This window comes from Candoia aspera, chromosome 6 (genome assembly GCF_035149785.1).
Source record: "Candoia aspera isolate rCanAsp1 chromosome 6, rCanAsp1.hap2, whole genome shotgun sequence".
Classification (NCBI taxonomy): domain Eukaryota; kingdom Metazoa; phylum Chordata; class Lepidosauria; order Squamata; family Boidae; genus Candoia; species Candoia aspera.
The window spans coordinates 88,807,572-88,831,905 of NC_086158.1; the positions used below are offsets into that span (position 1 = coordinate 88,807,572).

General features: G+C 38.3%; 1 protein-coding gene across 1 annotated transcript in view; it reads right to left on the reverse strand.

The window, feature by feature from the left end:
• USP54 (ubiquitin specific peptidase 54) overlaps positions 1-24,334 on the reverse strand; it is an 88,951-nt gene that overhangs the window by 55,176 nt on the left and 9,441 nt on the right. The window contains exons 2-5 of the mRNA XM_063307624.1: positions 15,699-15,791; positions 3,485-3,619; positions 927-1,040; positions 727-809 (exon numbers count right to left, since the gene is read on the reverse strand). Coding sequence (XP_063163694.1) covers positions 727-809; positions 927-1,040; positions 3,485-3,619; positions 15,699-15,791 — 425 coding nt within the window. The remainder of the gene's footprint in view (positions 1-726; positions 810-926; positions 1,041-3,484; positions 3,620-15,698; positions 15,792-24,334) is intronic.

The window sequence follows — 24,334 nt, forward strand, 5'->3', positions numbered from 1 at the left end:
GCCCTCAGCTCTTTCTACAGCTCCCCTTGCCAAATATGTCAATTGTTACTACCATGCTAATTCAAAGTTATGCTTGGCTGGATTTTAGAATGAGACGCAGATTATTTCTGCCACTAGAAATGTCTCCTCTTAATTTTATCCATTCTGCTGGCCAAGCTATTGCAGAAAAGGAGATGAAAAAATACTGAGAAGGAACAGGAAAAGGAAGGATCTTTTCAGACCAAGAACATCCCTACGGTGTCAGTATAAAGTTAGACCAAAGTGCAGTTCTAACTACTGTATTTTTTCTTGTTTCCCTGCATTCCTTGGGCAATCACTTGGTAATGTTTGCTTGGAAAGAGCAAACTCTATTCTAGTGATTAGTAAACTTGAGGTTTGCAGGTTGACTTTATTTTGCAGTAAGGTCTTGAGGGGTTGGGAACAGAATTACATCCAAGAGGAGAGAGAATGTCTCTGAACACGTGTTCTGTCCAGAAACTGTTTCTGGTATTAGAGCAAAACACAGTTCTAACAGTTCTTACTTCTGGATTTCATCCAAAGGTTTCTTTCACCTCAATGTCTAATTTAGAAAGGCAGGGATTTTCTATTGTTACTACTGTTAAATAACTGGAAGTCAAAAACCTTTGGTGATTCCCTGCATATTGGTAGATACCAGTCCACTATCTATCTCTTCCAATTAGAAGAAATGGGAAAAATTAAACCAAGAGATTTCTTCTTTTTACTCACCAGAGGGAAGTAGTTGAGATATAATGCACCATCTGGATGAAGGGCAATGGGTCAGAAGTAGCACCACACCTGGTACAGACACACTAAACCAGACAAATGAACAATTAGATATTAAGAGAGGAAAATATATTTTTGCTCATTTCCAAGTCTGTTTCTTCATTTCAGGATTAATTTAGTTTGGAACTGGTGCTTTGCTGTACCTGTTCAAACAAGGTCATTGCAAATTTCTGATGTGAAATGCAGTGTGGGGCAGTGCAGATATCTTCTTTAGATTCATCTGCAATGTGGAAGTGAATCCTCATTAAGATGTTCTCCTGCACCCAGGAAAACAGGAAAAGAAAATTAGAATTAAGAATAAAAAATAAGTGAAAAGTACCATTTTAGAGCTGTGTGGAATTTTCTTCTAAGCATTCTAAAATTCATTTAAGAACTAGGAGTGACAGTTCTTGACACCAACTCAAATTTATTTATTTATTTATTTTCTATCCTGCCTTTATTATTTTTATATAGTGGATATATTACCCTTACTAATTTTCTATGAATGTAGAATCAAATATTCATTATACATTATGCCAAACATTAACATTTCATTAGGTTTGGCATAAATGTAATGTATGAATTAAATAGACAAGTTACAGGTCAACGGCGAAGTCTTCCAGTTGCTTTACTGACCTGGAAATAATGTACAATTATGTGCCATGTAAATAAAATAAAATAATGGCTTTGTTTTGACATTTTAAGAGAACAAATAAAGTCACAATATTTATTATAAGGGAATAGTGGAAACTACACAGTACTTTTCATAACCTATTTTCTAGTATTTGTTCTCTAATCTGGGAACTCATGAGTTTAGATATTGTGGCTTTTCAACAATTTAGAAATTAATATTATATAGTCAATACTGATATTTTATTTTAACATACTGTAGGCAGTCCTCAACTCATGACAGCAATTGGAACCGGAATTTCCATCGCTAAGCAATGTGGTTGTAAAGCACAACCACATCACTTAGCAACAACAATCTCTGCAGTCCTGGTTGCCCTTGTTAATTGAACCTCACAATCATTAGGCGAGGCAACTTCTTGCCAGCTTCCCACAACCAAGTCAGTGGAGAAGCTGACAAGAATTTCCAAGTCCCAGGTGGCTTGTAAGCAAGACAACAGGCAGGTAGGTGGCTGCTGCTGGGTGGGGGAGGGCATAAGAGGGTTGTGGCAAGGCATGGGGAAGATGTGCAGGGAGCAAGAGGGTGTGAGGGAGGCATAGCAAGGGTTTGCGAGGGTGCGTGGAAGGAGTGGCAAGTCTTGGAGGGGGTGTGTGAGAGTGCATGGCAGGTGTGGCGAGGCTTGGGGAGGGTGCGTGAGGGTACATGAGGGGTGCAGCGAGGGTTGGGGTGTGTGAGGGTGCACGGGGATGTGCAAGGGAGGCACAGCAAGGGTTGGGGAGGGGGGGGTGAGTGGCCAGTGCGATGCAAGCCCGCAGGGGCTGGGGGGAGGGTGCATGGATGGGGAACACTTACCCCAGTGACTTGTGACCTTCCCTGCTGGCTTCCCTGTTGGCTTTCTGGGGAAGCTGGCAGGGCAGGTCGCACATGATCGTGGGGTGCTGTAACCGATTGTAAGTGCGAGCCGCCTGCCAAGCGCCCAGATTGCAATATGACTGTGGGGGTGCTGGGATGGCTGGAACTCCGAGGACCAGTCATAACTACCATTCATTCAGCACCATCATAACTTCGAATAGTCACTGAACAAATGGTCATAAATTGAGGACTACCTGTATTGCAAGCACTGTACAGATTCATATTATGAAGTGATAAAACACTCAGAATATGAGAAATAAGCAAAATATGGTTGAATATCTTACATAGGAAACTGAAAATCAGTTAATGGGTGTAAAAAAAACTGGGATGGAATGATTTCCTTGATTGGAATACTGCAGTTGAAGAATCCAATTAAAGAAGCAGCAATAGAAAGGAAGGAAAATATAAGAACATACTGTAAGTAGTATTCTGCTGGATTGGACCCCTGGCCCATCTGGTCCAGCAGCTTGCTCTCATGGTGGCCAACCAACTGCACAAGGAAGCCCACTGGTCTCCCAGCAGCTAACCTTCAGAGTCATACTGCCATCAAGGCTAATGAACTGATTTCCATGAATTGCTCCAATGCTTTTTTGAAGAAAGCCAAGCTGGTAGCCAGCAACACATAAAATCATTAGAAAAATATTATCGTGCTCCTTGCTTTTTTGGTAGGATCTTCACTATCTATGCTCACACACTTCATATAATATTGTGCGTGTGTGTGTACTATGTAACAGACACAGCCCCAAAGTAAGCTTTATTCTAATCAGGAATGGTAGCCCTATAAGACAGCTGACCAATTCTGTTGGCCAAAGTGAAGGAAGCCATACGTGTTTATGTGTCCAGACATATTCATTTTGCTACCTACTTGTTGAATTTTTGTCATTGTTGTAATAAAGTTTTGTTGTTAGTATATCCAGTCAAATTTTTAATCCATTGGCCCCTCTTCCTATGATTTCCTTTATGCAGTTAAGATCTAGCTTTTGTTACCCATCTCCCTTCATTTGTTGGAGGTCCTTGAAGCATTGCTGTCTTCCTGAGTAGCACAAAGATTGTTCTTAATCTGGGAACCCTCCATTGCCCTCAACCCAGACATCTGCTTTTAACACTATAGTTTTTACTAATTTAGCAAGATGAGGAATTCTTTTTGAGGATTAATCAACTTTCCACAACTTTCATACTCACAAAGCATTCTGCAGCATCATCCATAATGCCCAGCTGGAAACGCTGCTCATCTTGAAAGGTCTTTGCAAGAGCACTACGAAGAGCATCAGAAGGTAACACTTTGTCGTTGCTGCACTGGAACTGGTTAAAGATACCCTAAATGGGGTAAAAACATAGACGTTTTAAAGTGGTCTCAAATGATTTCCACCATACTGACAAAGAACCAAAAGTATGTTCATACACGTTGCCAAACTGTTAACGAATAGGCTATTCTTGCCATCAAGAGTAACAAACTAGACAATCTGTGATTTGTTTAGAATTACATCTGACCCAAGACCCCAATCCAAGTTAAAAACACTCTACATTTTTACAAGAGACTCATATTCTTTCAAAGACAAACAGCTTTTACAGAAAGTATAGGAGAGAGATATGTATCTAACCAGTAAATATAAATGGGGAAGGAATATTGTTATTTTAATTAGCAGATTTGCTAAGCTGACTGTTGGAGAAATGTCATCTGAAGAAAATAACTTTTTAATATCTTTAGTAGATAAGGAGGTGATAGAATTGTAGAGCTGGAATGAACCATTTAGGCCAGTCCCCTGGTGAGCATGAAACCCATATAAAAATATCTCAGATAAAATGCTGCTTTAATCGCTCCTTGAACGAAGGGGACCCCACAAATGAAGGGGACCCCACCACCACTCTGGGTAATTGGTTCTACTGTCAAGTTGCTCTTACTCTTGAATGTTTTTCTTCTGTAACATTCAGTTGGAATCTGTAACATTCAGTTGGAATCTGTCTTAATGGATATAAGTGTGCTGCATTCTGGGGTGATGGAGAATAGGTATTTACTGTCTATGTAACATCTCTTGAGGTACTTAAGATATCATATCTCCCTCAGCTGTTTTTCTTGAGGCTAAATATACCCGATTCCTTTAATCTCTTCACAGAACTCCATTTCTAATCATGTGAACACCCCCATTGCCCTTCAAAGGAACTATTCTGATTTTTCTGAGTCCTTTAATTTTGCTATGCAGAACAGGCCAGAGGGTCTTCACAATGCATAATAAACAAGAAGTACTACTTCCCATGATTTGGAAATTATACTTCAAGTGCCTCAACTTGCGCTTGTCTTTTTTGCAGTCACACCACACTGTATATTCAGGTTGTAATCTACTACTGTTTCCAGATCTTTTCCAAACGTTCCATCACAAAGTCAAATATTCCCCATCTTCCATTTTTGTTTCCTAAGAGAACTTTGCAATTGTCCTGTTAAAATTCATTCCATTATTTTCATTCCATTTTTCTAACCAGTCAAGTGTCATTGAAATGCATTTCTGGTTTTTAGGGTGTTATACATTGCTCCCAATTTACTGTCATCTGCAAATTTGATTATCTCTTCATCCAACTGATCAATAAAAATAAGCGCACCTCCAGATTTAAGCCAGCTCTTTTTGGGGAAATACAACTTCATCAAGAGACAAAGGTGGTATCAGTGGGCTTCTGAATTAACAGTCACTCCATCTTAAATAGTATATGAGTCTGTTTCTCCTCATCCAGGTTCTGACAGTATTTAAGCACCAGATCTTCTCGCCCATTCTTCCTTAATAGGGTTCAGGATATTTTGAATAGTGCAGCTGGCCAACATTCTATAGCCCCAACAAAAGGTGGAGAACAAAGCCCGCTTCATCATCCTTATTGCTATAGAATAGGCTCAAATATAAGCTTGTCATACTTATTTCTGATTTGCTGCTAGAGTGTCTCCAGAAGTCTCTTCACCTACTTTACTTCTTGTAGCTCCTCAGAAACCAAAGGAGCCACCTGAGATCAACTGGAAGGGAGAGGCTATTCAGAAGCAATCCTAACTCCCTGATTGCCTTTGTATTTCAGAGATTAGCAAGACATTCAACAGAACTGCCCTTGAGATTTCAGGAAAACTCCCCAAGTGCCATTTGGAAACCCCCCAACCAATCCTCCTGTTACAAGGTTTGATTTGTGTAACAAGTGACTGATGGAAAAATACCCTACGTTTCATCTGGTCTAAGGTATGGGTCAAGTCTAATATGTATCCAACTATGCAGGTCAAGCCTGAGAGACCATGAACTTGAGAACCACCTCTGTCCCCAGAGAATGCAAATTGCCCAGAACCAGCAGCCTAGTCCATAACTATCCGTTCAGTGAAATGGAGGAGTTTGGAGAGGGACACTGCTTTTCAGCTGGGAAGACAATATAATAACAGCACACACACACACACCCATTTTTCCCCTGGCCCGACTTCCAAACTAAGGCTTCATATTGATCAGCTTCTGAATGGAGAAAATGGTGGACTAACATGTCTTTGAGCAGCAGGGATGACACTGAGGTGGAGATTGGTGGCTGGGCAGTGAGCCCAGACCTGCAGAGCCTCTCCAGATAAAAGAGAAGCCAAGAGATTGCCCACCTGTGCTCTGGAAGGCAGTTTCTTGCGAAGAAACCTGCAGGATTCAGAGGGAACCTACGCGCAACTCGTGCATAGAGTGCCAGGAGCAGTGGAAGGAATATCAAGCTCATAGCCTCATATGGAGATTGTATTAAGGACACTGGGCTTCCGCAAAACTCTACTTCCTAGTACACTTTGGATTACAAATATTTTAAAAGTTATAGAGATCCTCTGAGCAACTATCTCAGATGCTTTCAGATGGAGATTGAATGAAGCAATATTACAAAAAGAAAAGGTGGTGGAGGACTGGAGATTAAGTGAATTTTTTGACATTAAGTTGAATAAAGGAACTGACATAAAGACTAAAGATTTTTAAAATGAATGTACAGTTGAAACCAGAACTTCTCCTTTTGGGCTTGATGGATTTGGGACAACAAAATTTGGGACTTTGTTTTTGTATATGACAATGGCGGCAAGACTTCTGTATGCGCAAAGGTGGAAGGACATACACATTCCCACAGTGGAAGATTGGATGTTGAAATTAATGAAATTAATTTTTTCTTTCAATCTTTTCTTCAATCTTTTCTATATTTTACATTTTATCTGTATTTTGAAACTTTAATAAAGTTTTATAAAAATATAAAAGAGTGGGTGCTGTTGAGAAATCAAAGAATGTTGGAATTAGAAGGATACAGCCTGAGGTTTGGATGGCACAGTTTCTTATGGTACGATAAAGTTAAACTTAATGTAGATTTTAAAAATCATTACATTAGGAATGCCACAATAAAAATATGGAACAGATATAAACCCAGGCTGTGCCCCAAAATACCCTTACTGGTTTCAGCACAAGAAGGATTTAATAGAAAAGAAACAGTGGGCAAAGAGAAATGGTTAACACATCAAGATATGTTAGTACAGGAACATGGAGAATTTAAGATGAAGTCAAGAGAACAATTGAGTGCAGAGGGATTTACTTTTCAATAGTTTTCATATGCACAGTCAAGAGAGAGATGTAATAAAGGTAACTGGAATAGAACAACATATGATGGAATTTGAAATTGAATTATGTACAAATGATGAACATGTGATTGCTAAAATGTATAAAATTTTGTTGAGATTTGAAATGGAAGAAGAACAAGTATTCATTTATTTATTTATTTATTTGTTTGTTTTATCACTGCCCATCTCCCTCCCAAGGAGGGACTCTAGGAGGTTTACAATAAAAACAAGTTAAAGAGTGCATGATAAAATAGGCTAAGAATTTTGATTATAGTATACAGATGGACCAATGGGAGAGAATGTGGTTAAAAGGACTGAAATTCACATTGTGCTATAATTTAAGAGACAACATTTATAAAATTATGTACGGCTGGTATATGTCACAAGAGAAATTATCTAGGCTGTACAAAGGCTTCATGTTGTCCTGTTTCAGGTTTGAAACACTTAACACAGTTGCTAGGTAATAGTAAGCAATTTACTCAAGGCTGAGCAGGCAAGCAAAGGAACATAAATCAGAGCCTCCAAAAATAAGACTTGCCTGAGTAGTCTTACTTTCCACAGGAACACACAGAAGAGGACTTACAATTCAATTTGGAGTTCAGAGAGCGAAGGAAGTTTCGTCTGCCAGTCCAAGGGTCAGTGTTTCAGGTTTCTTACACAAGCAGAAGACATGCCAGATACAGGAAATCTTAAAGTGAACAAAATACTCTGCCAATGGGCTATCATGGCACAAACTCAGCTAGAATGTAATATTGGCCCTGAAACTGTAATAGGTTCTGGTCCAGGGTCCAAAGTTTGCCAGGTGTGGCCTCAATTTCCCTCTGATGGACTGCTATGCTCTTGGTGTTGCTGTTCCTGTAATTCCTGAAGCAGGTCCACTGGAACATTGGTAGCAGCATATTTTTCTGGAAGCATAACACTGGCAGGCTGAGAGTCTGTGTGGGAGCATTCAACTTCTGGCTCCCTGGAGGGGGCATTGGCATACTTGTTATGGCTGCTCAGGATGTATGTAATTAAAACGACCACCAGATTTGCCTTTGATTCAACTTCCTGTTGTCTGAAGATGCTCAAGATTCTGGTAGTATGGACTTTGACTAGGTATCTGACCCTTTCCAGCAGATGGCACCAGGTTTCAAAGGCAGCTTTCACTGATAGTAATTCGTTATGCCAGATGGAGTTATTTTTTCAGTTGTATTGAGTTTCTGGGAGTAATACCCACAAGGAAATAGGATGGAAGAGTATTAATCTGCCTGTGTCAGCTCTTCAAGGTAAACCAGACTAGGAAACCAAACTCATGCAGGCCAATATTAATTTTATTGTAGAGGTATAGTAACAGAATCTTGCAAGTCTGAATGTGCTTCTCTCCTGCCTCCCTTTATCTTTGTGAGAAGTAGGGAGGGTCTTGTCTGAGACATTTTCTCAGGTTACAGTTCTGCCCTAGACTCAGGTTTCTTTTATCTGACTGTTGTCTTGGTATTAGCTCTTCCTTCTGTCCCTCAAGGTCACTCCCTTGCCCCATTCCAGCCTGGAGCAACAATACTCCCAGGGCTATATTGGAGCCAATCAGATTCTACTATAAAACACTGTGCTAGGTCTGGATGACGAAGGATGGGCTGAGAGGCAAAAGTATCTAAAGACTTAAAGCCTCTCATCCCCAGGAACAGTACCTTCTTGTGCATGAGGCTGGTTAATGGTGCTGTGACTTTGGCAAACCGCCGAATAAAGGACCAATAGTAATCTGTGATTCCAAACAAGTGTTGTACATCTTTGACCTTGCCTGGGGTCTGCTAAGTAAAGACAGCATCAACCTTGGCAGGATCCATGCCAATGGAGGAAATGTGATGCCCTAGGAAATTGTGGGTTTTTTTCACAATTTTGCACTATTCCTGTTTTAGATAACATGGCTTGGAATTCTTTCTTTGATTGCCTTGTTTGCATCTTGGTTTGAATGTCAACATATCATCTTAAACCGAACATGGACAAGACAGAGACTGTTATTTTGTATCCTACCATCTTGCCTCTCAATCATTCACACATACACACAACACCTTTGTTTCCAAGCAATCACCTAGATTTTTCAGCTGTTTTTGACTTTTTGGACAAACAGGTTTTCTCACTCGTTGGTCAGGGACCTGTGGGTTCTGATGGCTGATCCACTCATAATAAGGCATCCATGAGGGAATGGTTTTAAAAAAGGCAATTTCTATTTCAAATGTGTGCCAGATCCACTGGTTTTTGACTCCTGGAAGTGCAAAGCCATTTGTTCATAGCCTGATTATTTAATGGTTGTACTACTATACTAGCCTGTGGTTCAGCTTCCATTTCCATTCTTGCTTAAATCAAAACAATATTTTTGGCATTCCCTGTTTTTTTCAAACTTCTCTTCTGATACACTGGTTTCCAGTCTAGTCACATTATTAATTCAACCTTCTTGTCTTGGAGTTTCAGACCTTCTGTACAGGCATTTGTCCAGGTCTTTATGATTTATGGATTGCTTATTTTTCTGGATGAATAACTATGTCAGCCAGGAGCTGTTGTCTAATCTATTCCCTGGGCATGTAGCATCTTGTTTTCAGACTGTTAAATACCTGATGCAGTTTTCTATGGAATGGAGTGAGTTTGATCCTTTAATGAGAATCTGAATTAATAAAATGTTAAAAAGAGCTAATCTACCCATCACAACACATGTAGAAAAGGGATGGGGCTTACATCACTCTACCACAATATTGCTTTTGTTAATCTGACCTCTCTTGATCCCCGCACAGACACTGCTGCCTTCCCCACCACACTGTACTTTATATTATTTATTTTGTAAAGGTCTTAACTATAGGCTCAAGGCAAATAATACTATCTTAATTATATACAACATAGTATTTTTATTTGGCTTTTCTCAAGAAGGCAAGTTTATCTTACTGACATTGGTAAGATGATAGCTACTGTATTAGGATTTGAGTAACCGAAAGAGACAGAAAAAGAATTTGTAAGGCTTTTGCCCCACGGGAAGCCTATTTACTAATTCAGTAACCCAAACAACTAATTAGCACTTTACACAATTATGTTCCATAAGTGAAAAATGCAATTCAGGTTTGTATGTAGTTAGTTTTTTAATGACTGAAGCATGCAATACTGTATAATCAGAAATAGAGCATTCCCCTAATGAGAAATAGAGTATGGGAGGGAAGAAGTCACAAAGTATGTTTATTCTAGCCCTTATATTGTAAGATGGCTATGAACTTCGGCAGTGCAAACATGTATATACAGTATACACGGACTTCTTTCACTAAATCCCCAACAGTATCTTTTGTCCTTTGTCAGTCCAAACACTGAGAATCTCATCTTTCATCTCAGAAAACACACTTTCAATTCTGAAAATTAATTCTTCCAGCTTTTGTCATATGAAAAACCTGTAAGACAGAAGCACTATTAGAATCTACAAATAAAGGCTTCATTCTTCTCTATTCACAACAAAACATTCCCTGTCCTACATCCTGGCACCACAGTCCCTAAAAGCAGACAAACTCTTTGTGGCTTGTTTCATTCCACTGGCCAATTTTTCCTTACCCATTCCCTGAGCACAGATAAACAAGCTCCAAATAAAAATCATTCATCAGCTCAGTAAAAAAAATGCAAGGACTATGCACAACAGATGTCAACATGGGAACAGATAAAAATTTTATTCTGAACTCCTACAGTCATTAAGAGAGTTGACTTAAAGAAGGAACAATTCTCAGTTGTGTCCATTGGCAAAGGCGTAGCTCAGATGACAAGCATATTTTATTTGAATAACAAACAGGTATGACTGGTCCTGGATTGAAACTAGTATTTTGTACACTGATACCCCATGTGGGTACATGCATATAAGTAAGATGAGTTAACTATTGCAGAATGTAAGATTAATATTGCCAAACAAGATATTCAAAATGTAAAGAATCCTTTGAAAGTATAAGAACTGTACCTTTATATATTAATTAGCAGCAAGGGGAGTGGGAGACTGGAGGGGAAAGGGAGAAAGTATTTCCCTGTCTTTTCTCCCTTGTGGGTTCTCACATATTATTTATAATTTGAAAGCAAGCTACAAAAAATATAACCCCAAAATTATCTTAAATTAACAACTGCCTTTAAATGTCAGCTTCTATAAACTACTTGAAAGACTAAGGAACCATTTTCACTCAAAATAGGCTTTCTGTATGAGATCACAACTCTCAGAAAACTCTGAAATTATAGTTAAACCAACCCCCCCCCCATTTTAATAAATGGTTATTTTAACAGTGTATGAAAAAGATGTATGTATAGCTGTCCTTACATTTCACATGGTTATTCAGTATATTACTTAAATGTACAACTTAATCTCATACTTTGAAAGTCTGTACTAGACACTATCTCCTACTTTTCAAAACCACAAGAGCAAAGCTGCATCGACTCCAGACTTTTATTTCCAGAAATTAATCTTGGAATCATAGGGTTGGAAGGGACCTTCCAAGTCATCTAGTCCAAACCCCTGCCCAGTGCAGGAATCCTTATACTGTTCTGGACAAATGGCTGCCCAATTCTTTCTTGAAAACCTCTGGTGATGGAGCACTCACTAGTTCAGGAGGTAGGCTGTTCCACTGTTCCACTCCAAGCCCCTTACCATCCTTGTTGCTCTTTTCTGCACTTTTTCCAGTTTCTCAGCATCCTTTTTGTATTGTGGCAACCAGAAACGAACACAGTATTCCAGGTGCGTGAAGCATAGAATAGTACTATCCCTTATATTGATGTAGCTCAAAAGTGCACTGGCTGTTTTGGCAGCTGTGGCACACAACCGGTTCATGTTTAATCTGTGGTCTACCAAGACTCCCAGATCCTTCTCACAAGTATTGTTGCTAAGCCAGGTACTGCTTATCTTGTACCTGTGCATCTGTTTTTTCCTGCCTAAGTGCAGAACTTTTTATCTCTTGCCATTAAACAAGATTTTGTTGCATAGGGCCCAATATTCAAGTCCATCAAGGACCTTTTGAATGTTGAGCCTGCCTTCTGTGGTGTTAGAAATCTCCCCCCACTTTGTGTCATCTACAAATTTTATGGGCATCCCTTCTATTCTAAGTCATTTATGAAGATGTTGAAGACTACTGGGCTCAGGACAGAACACTGAGGTACTTCATTGCATACCTCCCTCCATTGGACACAGACCCATTAAGGACTATACATTGGCTACAGTTGTTCAACCAACTGTGAATCCATCTGGTAGTGGTCCCATCCATCCCACATTGTTCCAGTGCCGTAATGTATTTGTGACCAGAATGTGGGCACTATATTATTCTCCCATCCATGTTTCCCAGCAAAGTATGTTCAGAATAATGCTTCTTCTGATTCTGAAGGTTATGTATAGTCATTATAAGTAATAGCCGTAAATAACCTTATTTTCTATTATCTTTTCCAAATCAACAAAGCTGATTACCACCAGCACAAACTGTAGAAGTCAGCCTATCTTAATATTCTCCCATTTAGCTTTGTGGAAATACTCTCTCCCCAAGCATAGTTTTATTCACCCCTACTGTCATGAGTACTGATGGTGAGCAGGAGGGGGCCCCTATCCAGGGGAGAAAACACATGCATAGTTTAGAGGCTTTGAACTTTCCTTCAAAGAAACTCAGAGCAGACCCTTGAGTTTTGGGTTTATCTGTGTGGATTTCCCATGCTCTTTCAGTTTGGCAGGATTTTCTATCTACTAGAGCAGTTCAATAAACACTAGAGACCAAGTCACTCTCAGCATGGTTCTTCGCTCTAGGTTAGGACACCTACCATGTCTACCATCTTCTAAATAAAAAATCTCAAAACACTACCGCCTTTTCTAATATAGGATGTTCTTTTGTTCTGTTGCTCCATTAGCAACTTCTCTCACTCCATAATACCCTTTCTGAAGATCAGTAACTATATAGAGAAGATCAGCAACTATACAGAGAAGATCAGCAACTATATAGATTATTATGAAAATAAAAATATAAATATTTTTATGTTCATAATAATCCCAAACATAATAGTTAAATAGTTACAGAGGATAGTCATCCTCTGTAACTCCAACATGCTTTTCCTAGTCAGTCACTCAGATCCCATTAGCATATGTGTGTGTGTGTGTGTGTGTGTATATGGGTGTATGTGTGGAAAAGACAGGTAGTCTTCATTTAGTGACTGACTCGTTTAGCGACCATTCGCAGCTATGACTGATGGAAAAGTAACTTTGTGACCAGTCCTCACATTTACAATTTCACAGGTCTGTAAAGCAAAGGAAAGCTGAAGTAAATCAGAAAAACAGTTGCAGTTTCACTTAACGACTGAGCTGCTGGTCCTAATTGTGGTAGCTAAACAAGGACTACCTGTGACACACACACCCCTGCACAGACGTCACAATGGGCACTTCTTTTAAACTCTTGTCCCCCTCACTGAATTACATTTGCCATCCTAATGCCCATACTTTCATTTGGGGGAGAGGTGTTTGAAGCTGTTTACTGATTGTTTTAAGAAGCAGTGGCCAACTCAATCATAATTCTAGATTTTTTTTAAAAAAAAGTAAAAATCATTAGTCCCACTACAGATACTCGAATGTATGCAATATTCTTCTATCAGAAGAATTATCATTTCACTTTCTGCCTCCCATTCTTTAGCTCAGTGTTTCTCAACCTTGCAACTTTAAGATGCGTGGACTTCAACTCCCAGAATTCTGGGAGTTGAGATCCACATATCTTAAAGTTGCCAAGATTTGAGAAACATTGCTTTGGCTAGTTACTGATCCATAACAGGACCTTTTTTCTTATTCTATTCATTCATACATACATACAGTGCAAAAATACATTGGATTTAGAAAGCCATCAAACTCCTAAGGTCTCTGCTATTGAGAGATTATTTGATAAAGGATTTTGTCAAAACCACTTTAAACTATGGCCAGAACTGAGCTATGAAATCTTGACAATAAGGGAGCAATGACTATTTATTTATTTATATTTCAAATTTCATCATTGCCCATCTCCCTCAAAAGAGATGGCTTTTTTGTATTTCTGTGCTGCTGGATTTTTATAGCCCAGATGTGATAGCCTAAGTAAATATATCTATTGGATCACCCCATCTACATGGGCTTACACTCTCAAAGAACTTGAATTTTTATTTTTTTTTCCTTACACTTTATGCTTACATTATTTATTCTGTTTTTAATATTTTCATTAACCATTAATGATTATAATGAAAATTAACCATTACATAATCATAATTAACCATTACATAACCATAATATTTTCATTAACCATTAATGTTTATAATGAAAATTAACCATTACAATTAATTAATTAATTGTGCTTTCAGACTTGCAAGATAGATAACAGCCTTACTTGGTAGACCAGATAGGAAACACAAGCAGATAAGCTCATTCTGCTTTATTGTAAAGCTATATTAACAGAATCTTGCAAGTCTGAAAGTACAATCTCCTGACATCTCCTCTACAGCCCAAGAAACTAGGGAGGGTCTCTTCTGAGCCTCTTGCCCTTCCCACTATCCAGCTGCAGGCTATGCTGTCTCTTATCTGATTGTTCCCTAGGCAGGATTTCTTGGCCCATTCTCCCAAGGTCTTTCTCACATACCATTACAACAGGTAACTTATTTCAGGATTACCATAGATCATCAGATCATCAAAGTAAAATGAAGTATTATTTCCCTACTCTTTTTTCTTCATATGCCATTCCTGTGTCAACACAGCAATTTTTATGTCTTTAGCTATTTTTCTCTTGTTCTTCATTTATTAGATTTATATCTTGCCTTTCTCCAGGAGCTGAAGGCAGCATACATAACACACTCCTCAACAATAAAAATCCTGTGGGCTAGGTTACACTAAAAAATAGTGATTGGCTCAAAGCGACCCAGCAAGTTTCTATAGTTGAATGGGGACTTGAACCTGGGTCTCCCTTGGTCCACCTCCTCCTCCTCTCCTCTTCCTCCTCCATTATCTTCCCTATCACTAATATTGGCTGATGACTTTCCATCAAGATGGAACAATGTCATAGAGCTAAAATTAATGGTATGTGGGTTATCAGTAGGGTTAATACACTCTCTGGGTATGACTGTGCCAAGCAGCCACTTCTGCAAAGATTAAATGATATTGAGTTTCAGATAAAAAAAACAGTTGGGCACAAAGAAGTAGGACCTGGCTGGCAAAAGGTTTCTAGGAAACTAACAGTTATCTCTCCTCACTTACATTTCCCAAGTTAAGAAAAGTCCCACCCCCCGGGCTAGGCATAATATTTTGCTTTTGGCACTAGTGTATTAAAGAGAAGATACTTTAAGATTCCCATACAAGAAACATGTTTGCCCATGTGGAACTGAGTATATTGAAACAGCTTAATATGTATTACTTTATTGTAGCATCTATTAAAAAATCTGTTAAGCTTAAATCTTATCCCTGCTTCATCAGTACCCTGGAAAAACAGATGACTTTGTGTGAGTTTACTTTTCCCAGACTTCAAATCCTCTATAAGCCAGATGATAACAAAATACGGTGCAGTGACAATGAAAATGAGGCACCAACTAACACAAAATCTCCCCTAGTTGTAACTCAGTTTACCTTGATGTTATCCAGTGTTTTATTCTATCTTACAACCTAACCATTACAGCATACTGATGTAATTAAAATTGCAGAATCAACAAAATACATATATACAAGAAATTATACATCAATATTATCATCAATATATTTTTGAAATGAAACTAATATTCCATTTTTTATATCTGATACTTCAATACATTTGTTGACTATGATCCTTTTATCCCCAGTGAGTTCATTCTATCACTTACTTTGAGAGCACAAAATATACAGGAATCTCCCATGCATCTGTGTGTTGTAAGCTGTCGAAAACTGCGTCGAAAAATATCAAGATGCCAGAGTACCTAGAAAGCAAAGCATTATTGCTTTTAATAAATTCCTTCAGAATGTTTTGGACAAGAAAACTGGTTTTAAGAACAAAAGCATCTGACATTACAAGGATTAGAACATAACTACAATTGAAAGCATTTGGTACATACATTCTAAATAATCAATTGATAAAAATAAGGTTTGACTGTCATATTAAAAATGTTTCCAAATAAAGTGAATAGTTTTATAATCCTTATTGAAAAAATGTAAAAATCTGGAAACCCCTTTGAGTGTTACAATCTACATGTAAAAGATATTTTTTTAAAAAGTGAGAAATAATGCAATGTACAATGCATGGGGACAGAAGAGAGATGAAGTGAGGAGAAGGAAACTGCAATGGTGGAAAGAACAGCAACACTCTCCCCTCTCTTCATACAAGACAGAAATGTTGAGAAGAAGGGTAAGGGAAAGACTGGAAAGGGATAGAAAGAGAGGCAATTCTGCTTATATAAAATATAGTGGTAAGGAACCAAGGTAGCTGGATTAGTAGGAACAGAAAAAGAGATGGAAAGAGGAAAATGCATAGGGGATGGAGATGACATAAGAGGGGCACCTGGGCTGAGAATGGTGGAAAGAGGGAGAAAAGTCCTTTTAGGAAATGAGGTTTATGAGTAGGAGGTGAATTGAATGGACAGAATTAAGAGAAACTGAATCAAGGAGGTAAAGATCATGGCAGAAGAAAGAGAATGTGCTTGTGTGTGCATCATGGCAATGATATCAACAAAGAGGAGCTGATAGCCTAATAGATATATGTCAGGTAAAAGAAGGCTGCTCATACCTACCCAAATACAGTGGTGCTTAAAAGTTTGTGAACCCGTTTGAATTTTCAGTATTTCTGCATATGTGATAAAAATGTGATCTGTTCTAAGGTTCACATACTTTTGCCAGACACAAATATGTAACATTTTTCTCAATCAATAAATGAGCAAGTATAATGTTTTTGACTCATTTATTTAATTGGGTTATCTTTATCTAGTTTTAGGACTTGTGTGAACAGATCACATTTTAGGTCACATTTAAGCACTATTGTAATTACTCCTTCAACCAGTATATTCTCAAGACTTCTTCAGTTAGTGCTGCTGCAATTTGACAAAAAAATTGGCATGCTGTTGCAATAAGGAGGTAAGGCCAAGAACCCAACTGAACTTCAGCAAGCTGTGAACTGTACGTCTCTGTTACAATGGATGAGACACCCAGGCTTCTTGAGTCAGACTTAGCAGGAGCTTAGCAGACAAGCAGCATGCTATGAGTCATATTTATAAACGTTGTTTTCAAAAACTAAAACAAAAAAATAACGAACATAAATTTCTAAATACAGACCAGTCAACACAATAATAACCAACATGAATAAAAAAACCCTAAACACAAGGGGAAAAAAAGAAAAGAGAAAACAAAGAAAAAGAAAGAAAAGAATAACAACACACATATCTACAACTTACACATTGATACATACATACCAGAAGTAAAAGGAAAACAAAAAAGTAAAAGAAAGAAAAAAAGAAAAAAAGTGACTTCGCCTAACCAAGCTATAGAAATATCTAGATTATAATACCTTATTCTCTTGCTACTGATTATATATATAGATCTCCATTATTTCTATTCCATAACATCCTTATTATGAAAATCCCATAATCATTACTTCATCTTTTTTGGTCTCTAACAAATAATCCACAAATGGTTGCCATGATTCCATAAAACTGACAGTGTTCTTGTCTCTCATCAAGTCCATTAATTTTGCCATTGGGCTAAGTCCAACAGTTTAATTATCCATTCCTCTTCTGATGGTATTCGTGAATCTTTCCAATACTGAGCATATAGCATTCTAGCGGCTGTAGTCATGTACAGAAGGAGCATGCTATGAGTCATAAGTGACTTTTCTACCAGAAAATCTCTAGCTCCCAATGTAAATTCTACAAAATCTGAACTTACTAAACAATTTCCCATTTTTGTTCATTTCTTTCTTTTCCACATTAATTAGATCATTAATTTTTAAATTCTTGAATTCTTAGATTCATCTGATATATGGACATATCAGATAAATTAAAATAAAATATTTATATTAATTTTAGTTACTTGTTTATTTATTCCATGCATTTTAGTCCAGATGCTACATTGGGGATTTCAAATTCATGCATAAATGTTCAAGCTAGTGCACATATACTGATTTACAAAGCGCTGTATTGAACCAACCTCCTAGAAATTTGCCATAACTAGTAAGGATTGTCTTCTTCACTGTACACCAGGACTGAAGCCATTTTGAAAAGATGATTGTGTTCTAACAGTTAAGACTACAGCTCTCATCTTATAGCCTCTTGGATCGAAACTTGGTACCTCCTCCTGCCTTCATATCCAAATTCAGGAAAAAAAAAAAACCCCACCAATCTCCTGAAAGCTTAGTTCAACTTTGCAGAAGATTTAGTCAATGTCTCAGCTAAATCAGTTTTTAGGCATGAATGAAGCCTCATACACAATTGTTGCCCACTGGAGTGAAAGAATGTCAGACCATCGCATTCAAACACACATCCATTTTCTCAAGACTTTAAATTTAAAGCTACTTCTTCCTGCCCTTCCAAATTGACAGATACTTCAACTTCCAGGGAAGAAATGGTGAGCTGAAGAAGTGGAGCTGACAACTACAACAGAATGCCAGCAAGTAAGACTGTCTCTTCGTAATTCCTCTCAGGACGAGAGGACCTGACTGTGTGCCATGCAGTTGCTCCTCATGAGGAGACTGCAAGACAATGGTTTCTAACAGGTTTAGAGGTCTGGGAGATGAAAGAATAGCTATCTTGCTCAACCCACGGTTGGTGCCTTTAAAGACACTGGGATCACATACTTATTTTCTTAATCACTTTTGGAAATTGCTTGTTAACTGCTTTTCAGCTATTAGGAACCCTTGGATCGACAAGTTGACTTTCCTTCAATCCTTAGTGAAAGAAGTTTTAAATACAAGTGTAAGGACTTTAATTTTAAACAGCAAAGGGTGATTAAAACTTTGATTTTAGAAAGTTACAAATGGACTAAGGTTCCAGATAAATTTGGACTAAGATTTTGGAATTAATTATAAGAATCCTTCCCGTGGGAAAATATTTTTGTTTTGAATTCTTAAAAAAAAATGATAGGATGGGACTTTGAAGGTTGGACACTAGAGGAACTAGAAGGAACTAAAGATTACAATTAAAGGAGAAGAACACTTACTAATACAGAATAGAGCAAAATATTTTAACATTCAACATATTGAAGGATATTTTTAAACAATGGACCCAGACGTTAATTTTAAGAGTGTCTGCCTCTATAGACAGACTGTGATTAAAAGATGTTATGGAAGAGGAACAGGTTTTACTGCACAAGAGACTGATCTGAAAGTGGATTTAAAAATGAAAGTTACAAGAATGATATGGAAAAAGATGCTACACTGGACATATAAAAGAAACTGGCTGATGTCTTAATAATTAAGTGATATACAAATAACAAACCAAGAGAGTGACCTGGATAATCTTCTCATATTGAATTTACAGAAGGGACTTGTTAAAGTTTTGAAGTATTGTGTGAGAAGGGACCAAGAAAAAACGAAAAGAAATCAAGTTTCAGGACAATATTTGAAGGGACTAAAGATCAAGTTTTTTAAAAGTAAAAGGAAGGAATATAAAGTTGGTTTATTTGATGGTTAAAATAGGTATGTTTTTATCTCTGGTAACCCTTAAAGGACTTTTGCTGATCAGGACTGAAATGATGAGGTTTTAAAGGATTTGTTTATAGATAAGAGATGGGATATGGGAAGAAGAGATCATTTGTTGTATTTTAAGAGGAGGCGAGAAGTTACTAAAATTGTTGATACTTGCTGTGATGAAGGGGGAAGTCCTTTCGTTATAGTCTAGTACTTAAGGTGCTGGGCTAGAAACCAGGAGACTTTCCACCTTAGGCATGAAAGCTGGCTGTGTGACCTTGGGCCAGTCACTCTCTCAGCCCAACTCACCTCATAGAGTTGTTGTTGTGGGGAAAATAGGAGGAGGAAGTATTAGGTATGTTCACCGTCTTGAATTATTTATAAAAATAATAAAGGCGGGATAAAAATAAATAAATAAATAAAATAGTTTCTTTTTCTTTACTATATTTTTTCTTTCTTTTTCTTTTCTGCACCTTCTATTTTATTTTCTTTTAGCTTGCATTAGCTTTTTATTGTTGTAGTTGTAATTTTTAATAAAATTAGATTAAAAAATCAAATTGACAGATACTTCGTGGGTCACTTCATAGCTTTGGGCAGCTGAAATAGATTTACATAATAGCTATTTCTTGCCAGAGTACTGATGTTTCCAGACTTGCCAACCTCAGACATTACACTGTCTCCTTCTCTATTTTCCCATGGAGTCTGAAAGCATTAGATGCTTCTTTCCCTCCCTCCTTCTGTGCTCTACCTTTTATCTCCATTTCTTCTCCTCACTTCAGAATTCTCCACTCCTTCTTCCTGACTGGCAGCAGTAAATATACTTTATCAGAAACTCCCCCATTCCAGTACTTGCCCTCAAATCGTACAGAAGGACATTCTCTGTATCTCTGTTAGTCATAAAATTGTCACTCTTCCTCCCCAAAACAAGTCCCTTCCTCTAGAGTGAGAACTGCTGGCAGGTGCAGAAACCTGATTGTACAGCCAGTCAAGTGGCCTAGGCTTGTCAGGCGAACTGTTTAAGGAGACATGGTCCCTGCATATTATCTACTCCCTCCCAAAAATATTCAGTCCTTTCAATGAATCAAGTATTCCAGTCTATCCCTCCTGTGCCCGAAATCCAGGATATGTTCCTGCTTGAAGCCTTCCCCATTCCACTCAAGATTTGAGGGCATGATGGAGCAGAAGATGAGTATTTCCAGGGCCAGGAAGGAACAGCGGAAAACTGGTTAGAAGCTGCGCATGAAAGGCCATAGAATTATTCTATGCTATTAGAGGGAATGATCCAACTAACTTGTCATCTGTCTTCATAGTAATCCTTGACATGTGGTAGACTACTTATAAAGTCCAAGGAAACTGTATTTCAAGATCCTAGTGGGGAAAGGATAGGGTGCAAAAAGCTAGATGATTTGCTGGTCAGAGCCATGGCATGGCAACCAAATTCAGCACAATGAATTATAACTCTTGATATTTACTCTAACACAAGGTCACTAAAACTCACAGAGAACGAGATGTGTTGTTTGCAATATTGTGCACAGATGTTCTGAAAGAACTACAATGTTTATTCCCTTAAGGAAAGAGGGATGGACAATTGATTGTAGAACGGTGGGACCAAAGTTTTGCAGGCATCGAATGGCAGTTGGAGGAGGGTTGTAAAATAAGTATTGTAGCTTACAAGATAAAGCATTAGCCTGCTTATTCTGCAAACTTTAAAAGTTAAATGAGAAAAAATGTGTCCACCTGACCTTGCACTATGTGAGCTTTTGAGAAGTTTATACTGTAGATGTTCAGATTTTGGTGGTCCTTTGACCTTCTAGGCACTGTGAGATGGCACTGATGCTGAAAGGCTTTCTTTGATAGCCAAAAATACCACCATTCTTTTTGACTGGCAAAAGCTAACTAGAAATCAATGCACAAGGAATAAATTGCCCTCAAATTCTAGCAAGGATTATTAAGTACATCTCCCAAGGCAAAATCAGAAGCATCAACCTATAGAACCTATACTTTTCATAGATGGAAGCTATGAAAGATCAAATGTGTATTTATTTCATTCAGCAGACACAGTAGTTCTAAAGGTATAAAGTACTACTAAATTTGGTGTGAAGAGGTAGATATTTTGAGTCAATCAGAAAATCATCCAGATATACAACCAGAAATTTATCCCCCCAGAAAATACCTGTAACAGGCAGAGCTGCCAATACTATAACAATAGTTGGGATCTGCATGACGAAAGATGGGCTGAGAAGTGAATGGAGTTAAGTCTATTTAAGTTGAACAAAGCTAAGTGGACTTGGGAAGGGACCCTTTTCTTAATAAGAAAAGTTAACAGTGTGGTCAACGCAGCAAAACTAGGAATACATTTACAGAAAATCAGGCAAAACCTCCCAAATGCTGTATCATATTGGGGAGTGGGTCTCTCAGGACAGGATAGGTTCTATCCCTGCTGAATCCATTTGAATTTTTCTGAGAGGAAAGACAAGCCCAGTGTAGAGGGACTTAAGGTCTGATTTGTGTGCAGGGGGGTCAAGAATATTTAACTGTGTCCTTGACAAAAAAGATAGAATGCTAGGAGCAAGGGAGGGTCTTTTTGTAAGTTCTTGTTGATACATTCCTCCTATATTTGACATTTGATAGTGGTGTTTTGTGAGATTCTGGGCACCAACATTATGCGGGCGCAGTATTTATGCTTCCCTCTTTTATCATTTCAACACCATCATCCATATATATGGCAGAAAAGATAGGAAGGTGTACTTGCTGAGGAGTGGTGTTGGTGTTTGTGGGGCATTAAGACTTGCATGCTGGGGAATCAAAGAAGATGTCATTCTGGTCCAAATGAATAAGTAGAGTGTAATTCTGTAGCCAATCCATTCTCAAGAATATTTTTAAAAAGTATTAGAGAGACTAGAATTGTAGAGACTGCTGATTGCTAACAGTGAGTTGTAGAGGAGCATTGCACTCTGTGATTGGTCCAGGGCATAAAAGCCAGCCATCAAGAGTCTGAACAGGCAGTTGAAAAAGCTCAAAAAGTTTAAGCTCTAGGCTTCCTCTCCCTGTCCTTCCAAATTAACAGATATTTGGTAGATTGCCTGGTGACCTTGGGTGGATGTTTTTGTAACAACCATTTCTAGCTTGGGAACCAGATGTTCCCATTTCATCAGCTTCAGTCCTTATAGTTATAGTTATTGATGTTTTCAGGATTGCTGCCTTGGAAAACTCTAGCTCCAGATGAAGTTCCCACAGCTTCAGCTCAATATATTGGCCCTCATCCAACTCATAAATGCATCTAGGCACCAGTTTGGAACATGCATCACATCTCCTGATTCAGACATCATGGAGAAGTAAGAAGTTGGGTGTCATGAACATATTGATGTCCCTTTGTCTGAAAACTCCTTATGATCATCTTTAGTAGTTTCATATATATGTTAAGATCCTCGTGTGGCGCAGAGTGGTAGGCAGCAGCATTGCAACCGAAACTCTCCCCAAGACCGAGTTCAATCCCAGCGGAAACTGGATTCTCGGGTGGCCGGCCCAGGTCAACTCAGCCTTCCATCCTTCCGAGGTTGGTAAAATGAGTACCCAGCTTGCTGGGGAAGGTGATGACTGGGGAAGGCAATGGCAAACCACCCCACTCTATAGTCTGCCAAGAAAACATCGCAAAAGCTGCGTCCCCCCAAAGGGTCAGACATGACTCGGTGCTTGCACAGGGGACCTTTCACCTTTCACCATATACAGTATGATAAAGAATATTTGAAACAACGATGTCTTATGGAACCCCACAAATGCCAGGGTGTCAAGGCACAGTCACCCAATCATCTCTGAAACTAAGTAGATGTTGAACTACCATAAAACCATGCCTTGAACTCTATATCATGGAGATAATTCAGAAGGATACCAAGTCACCAAGTACCAAAAGCCACTGGGAAACCAACAGAATCATATTTCCTCTGAATGTTTTTGGCACACATCAAGGTGACCAAAGCTGATTCAGTCCCAAAATTAGGGCTAAACTCAGACTGAAATGGATCAAAATATTTTGTTTCTTCCAATAATGTCTCCAACGGCAAAGACATTTTACTCTTCAATTCCCTGCCCTCCCATAAATGATGTTCATTATTGGGGGAGAGTTGTGTTAAACCTCTCAATCCAGAGAGGGTTCTTCAGGAGTAGGCACTTTATAGTTTCTTTTAAAGTCAGTGACACTTTTTCATGGAGAGATGCATCCTTTACTCCTTGGATCCATCCAATCATCACTCCCTGGTTTCATCAAATAAACCAAGATTGGAAAAATTCAAAAGAGCATGACGTAAGCTGAAAAATGTTTCTTGTCGACACATTCTTAGGCCTAAATAATTTAACAGTCCCACATAATTGGGTCAGGTGGTGGCCCAGAAACAGCTTTCTTAGAACCAAATCAAGTACTCCAAGAATCTTGAAGGAACTTGTGAATGTCATCTTGGAGAAATAATGGAAAAGTTTAATGCTAAAGGACCGAAGAACAAATATTTTAACTTGAAAAAAGGGGAAAAAAGAGAACCCAGGCAACAATCTAGTCAGCTTAACATTAATACTGGACGAAACTCTGGTACATATTAATAAGCAATCAGTCTGTGAGCACTTAGAAAAAATGCATTTATCAAGAACAAGCCATGTCAAACCAAGCTGATCTGTTCTGACACAGTGACAAGTCTAGTTGACCATGGAAATGTGGCAGATATATAGGTAGTTCTCACTTAATGACCACAATTGGGACTGGAATTTCAGTTGCTAAGCAAATTGGTCATTAAGCGAATCTGACCTGATTTTATGACCTTTTTTGGGGTGGTCATTAAACAAGCTACTGCAGGCATTAAGTGA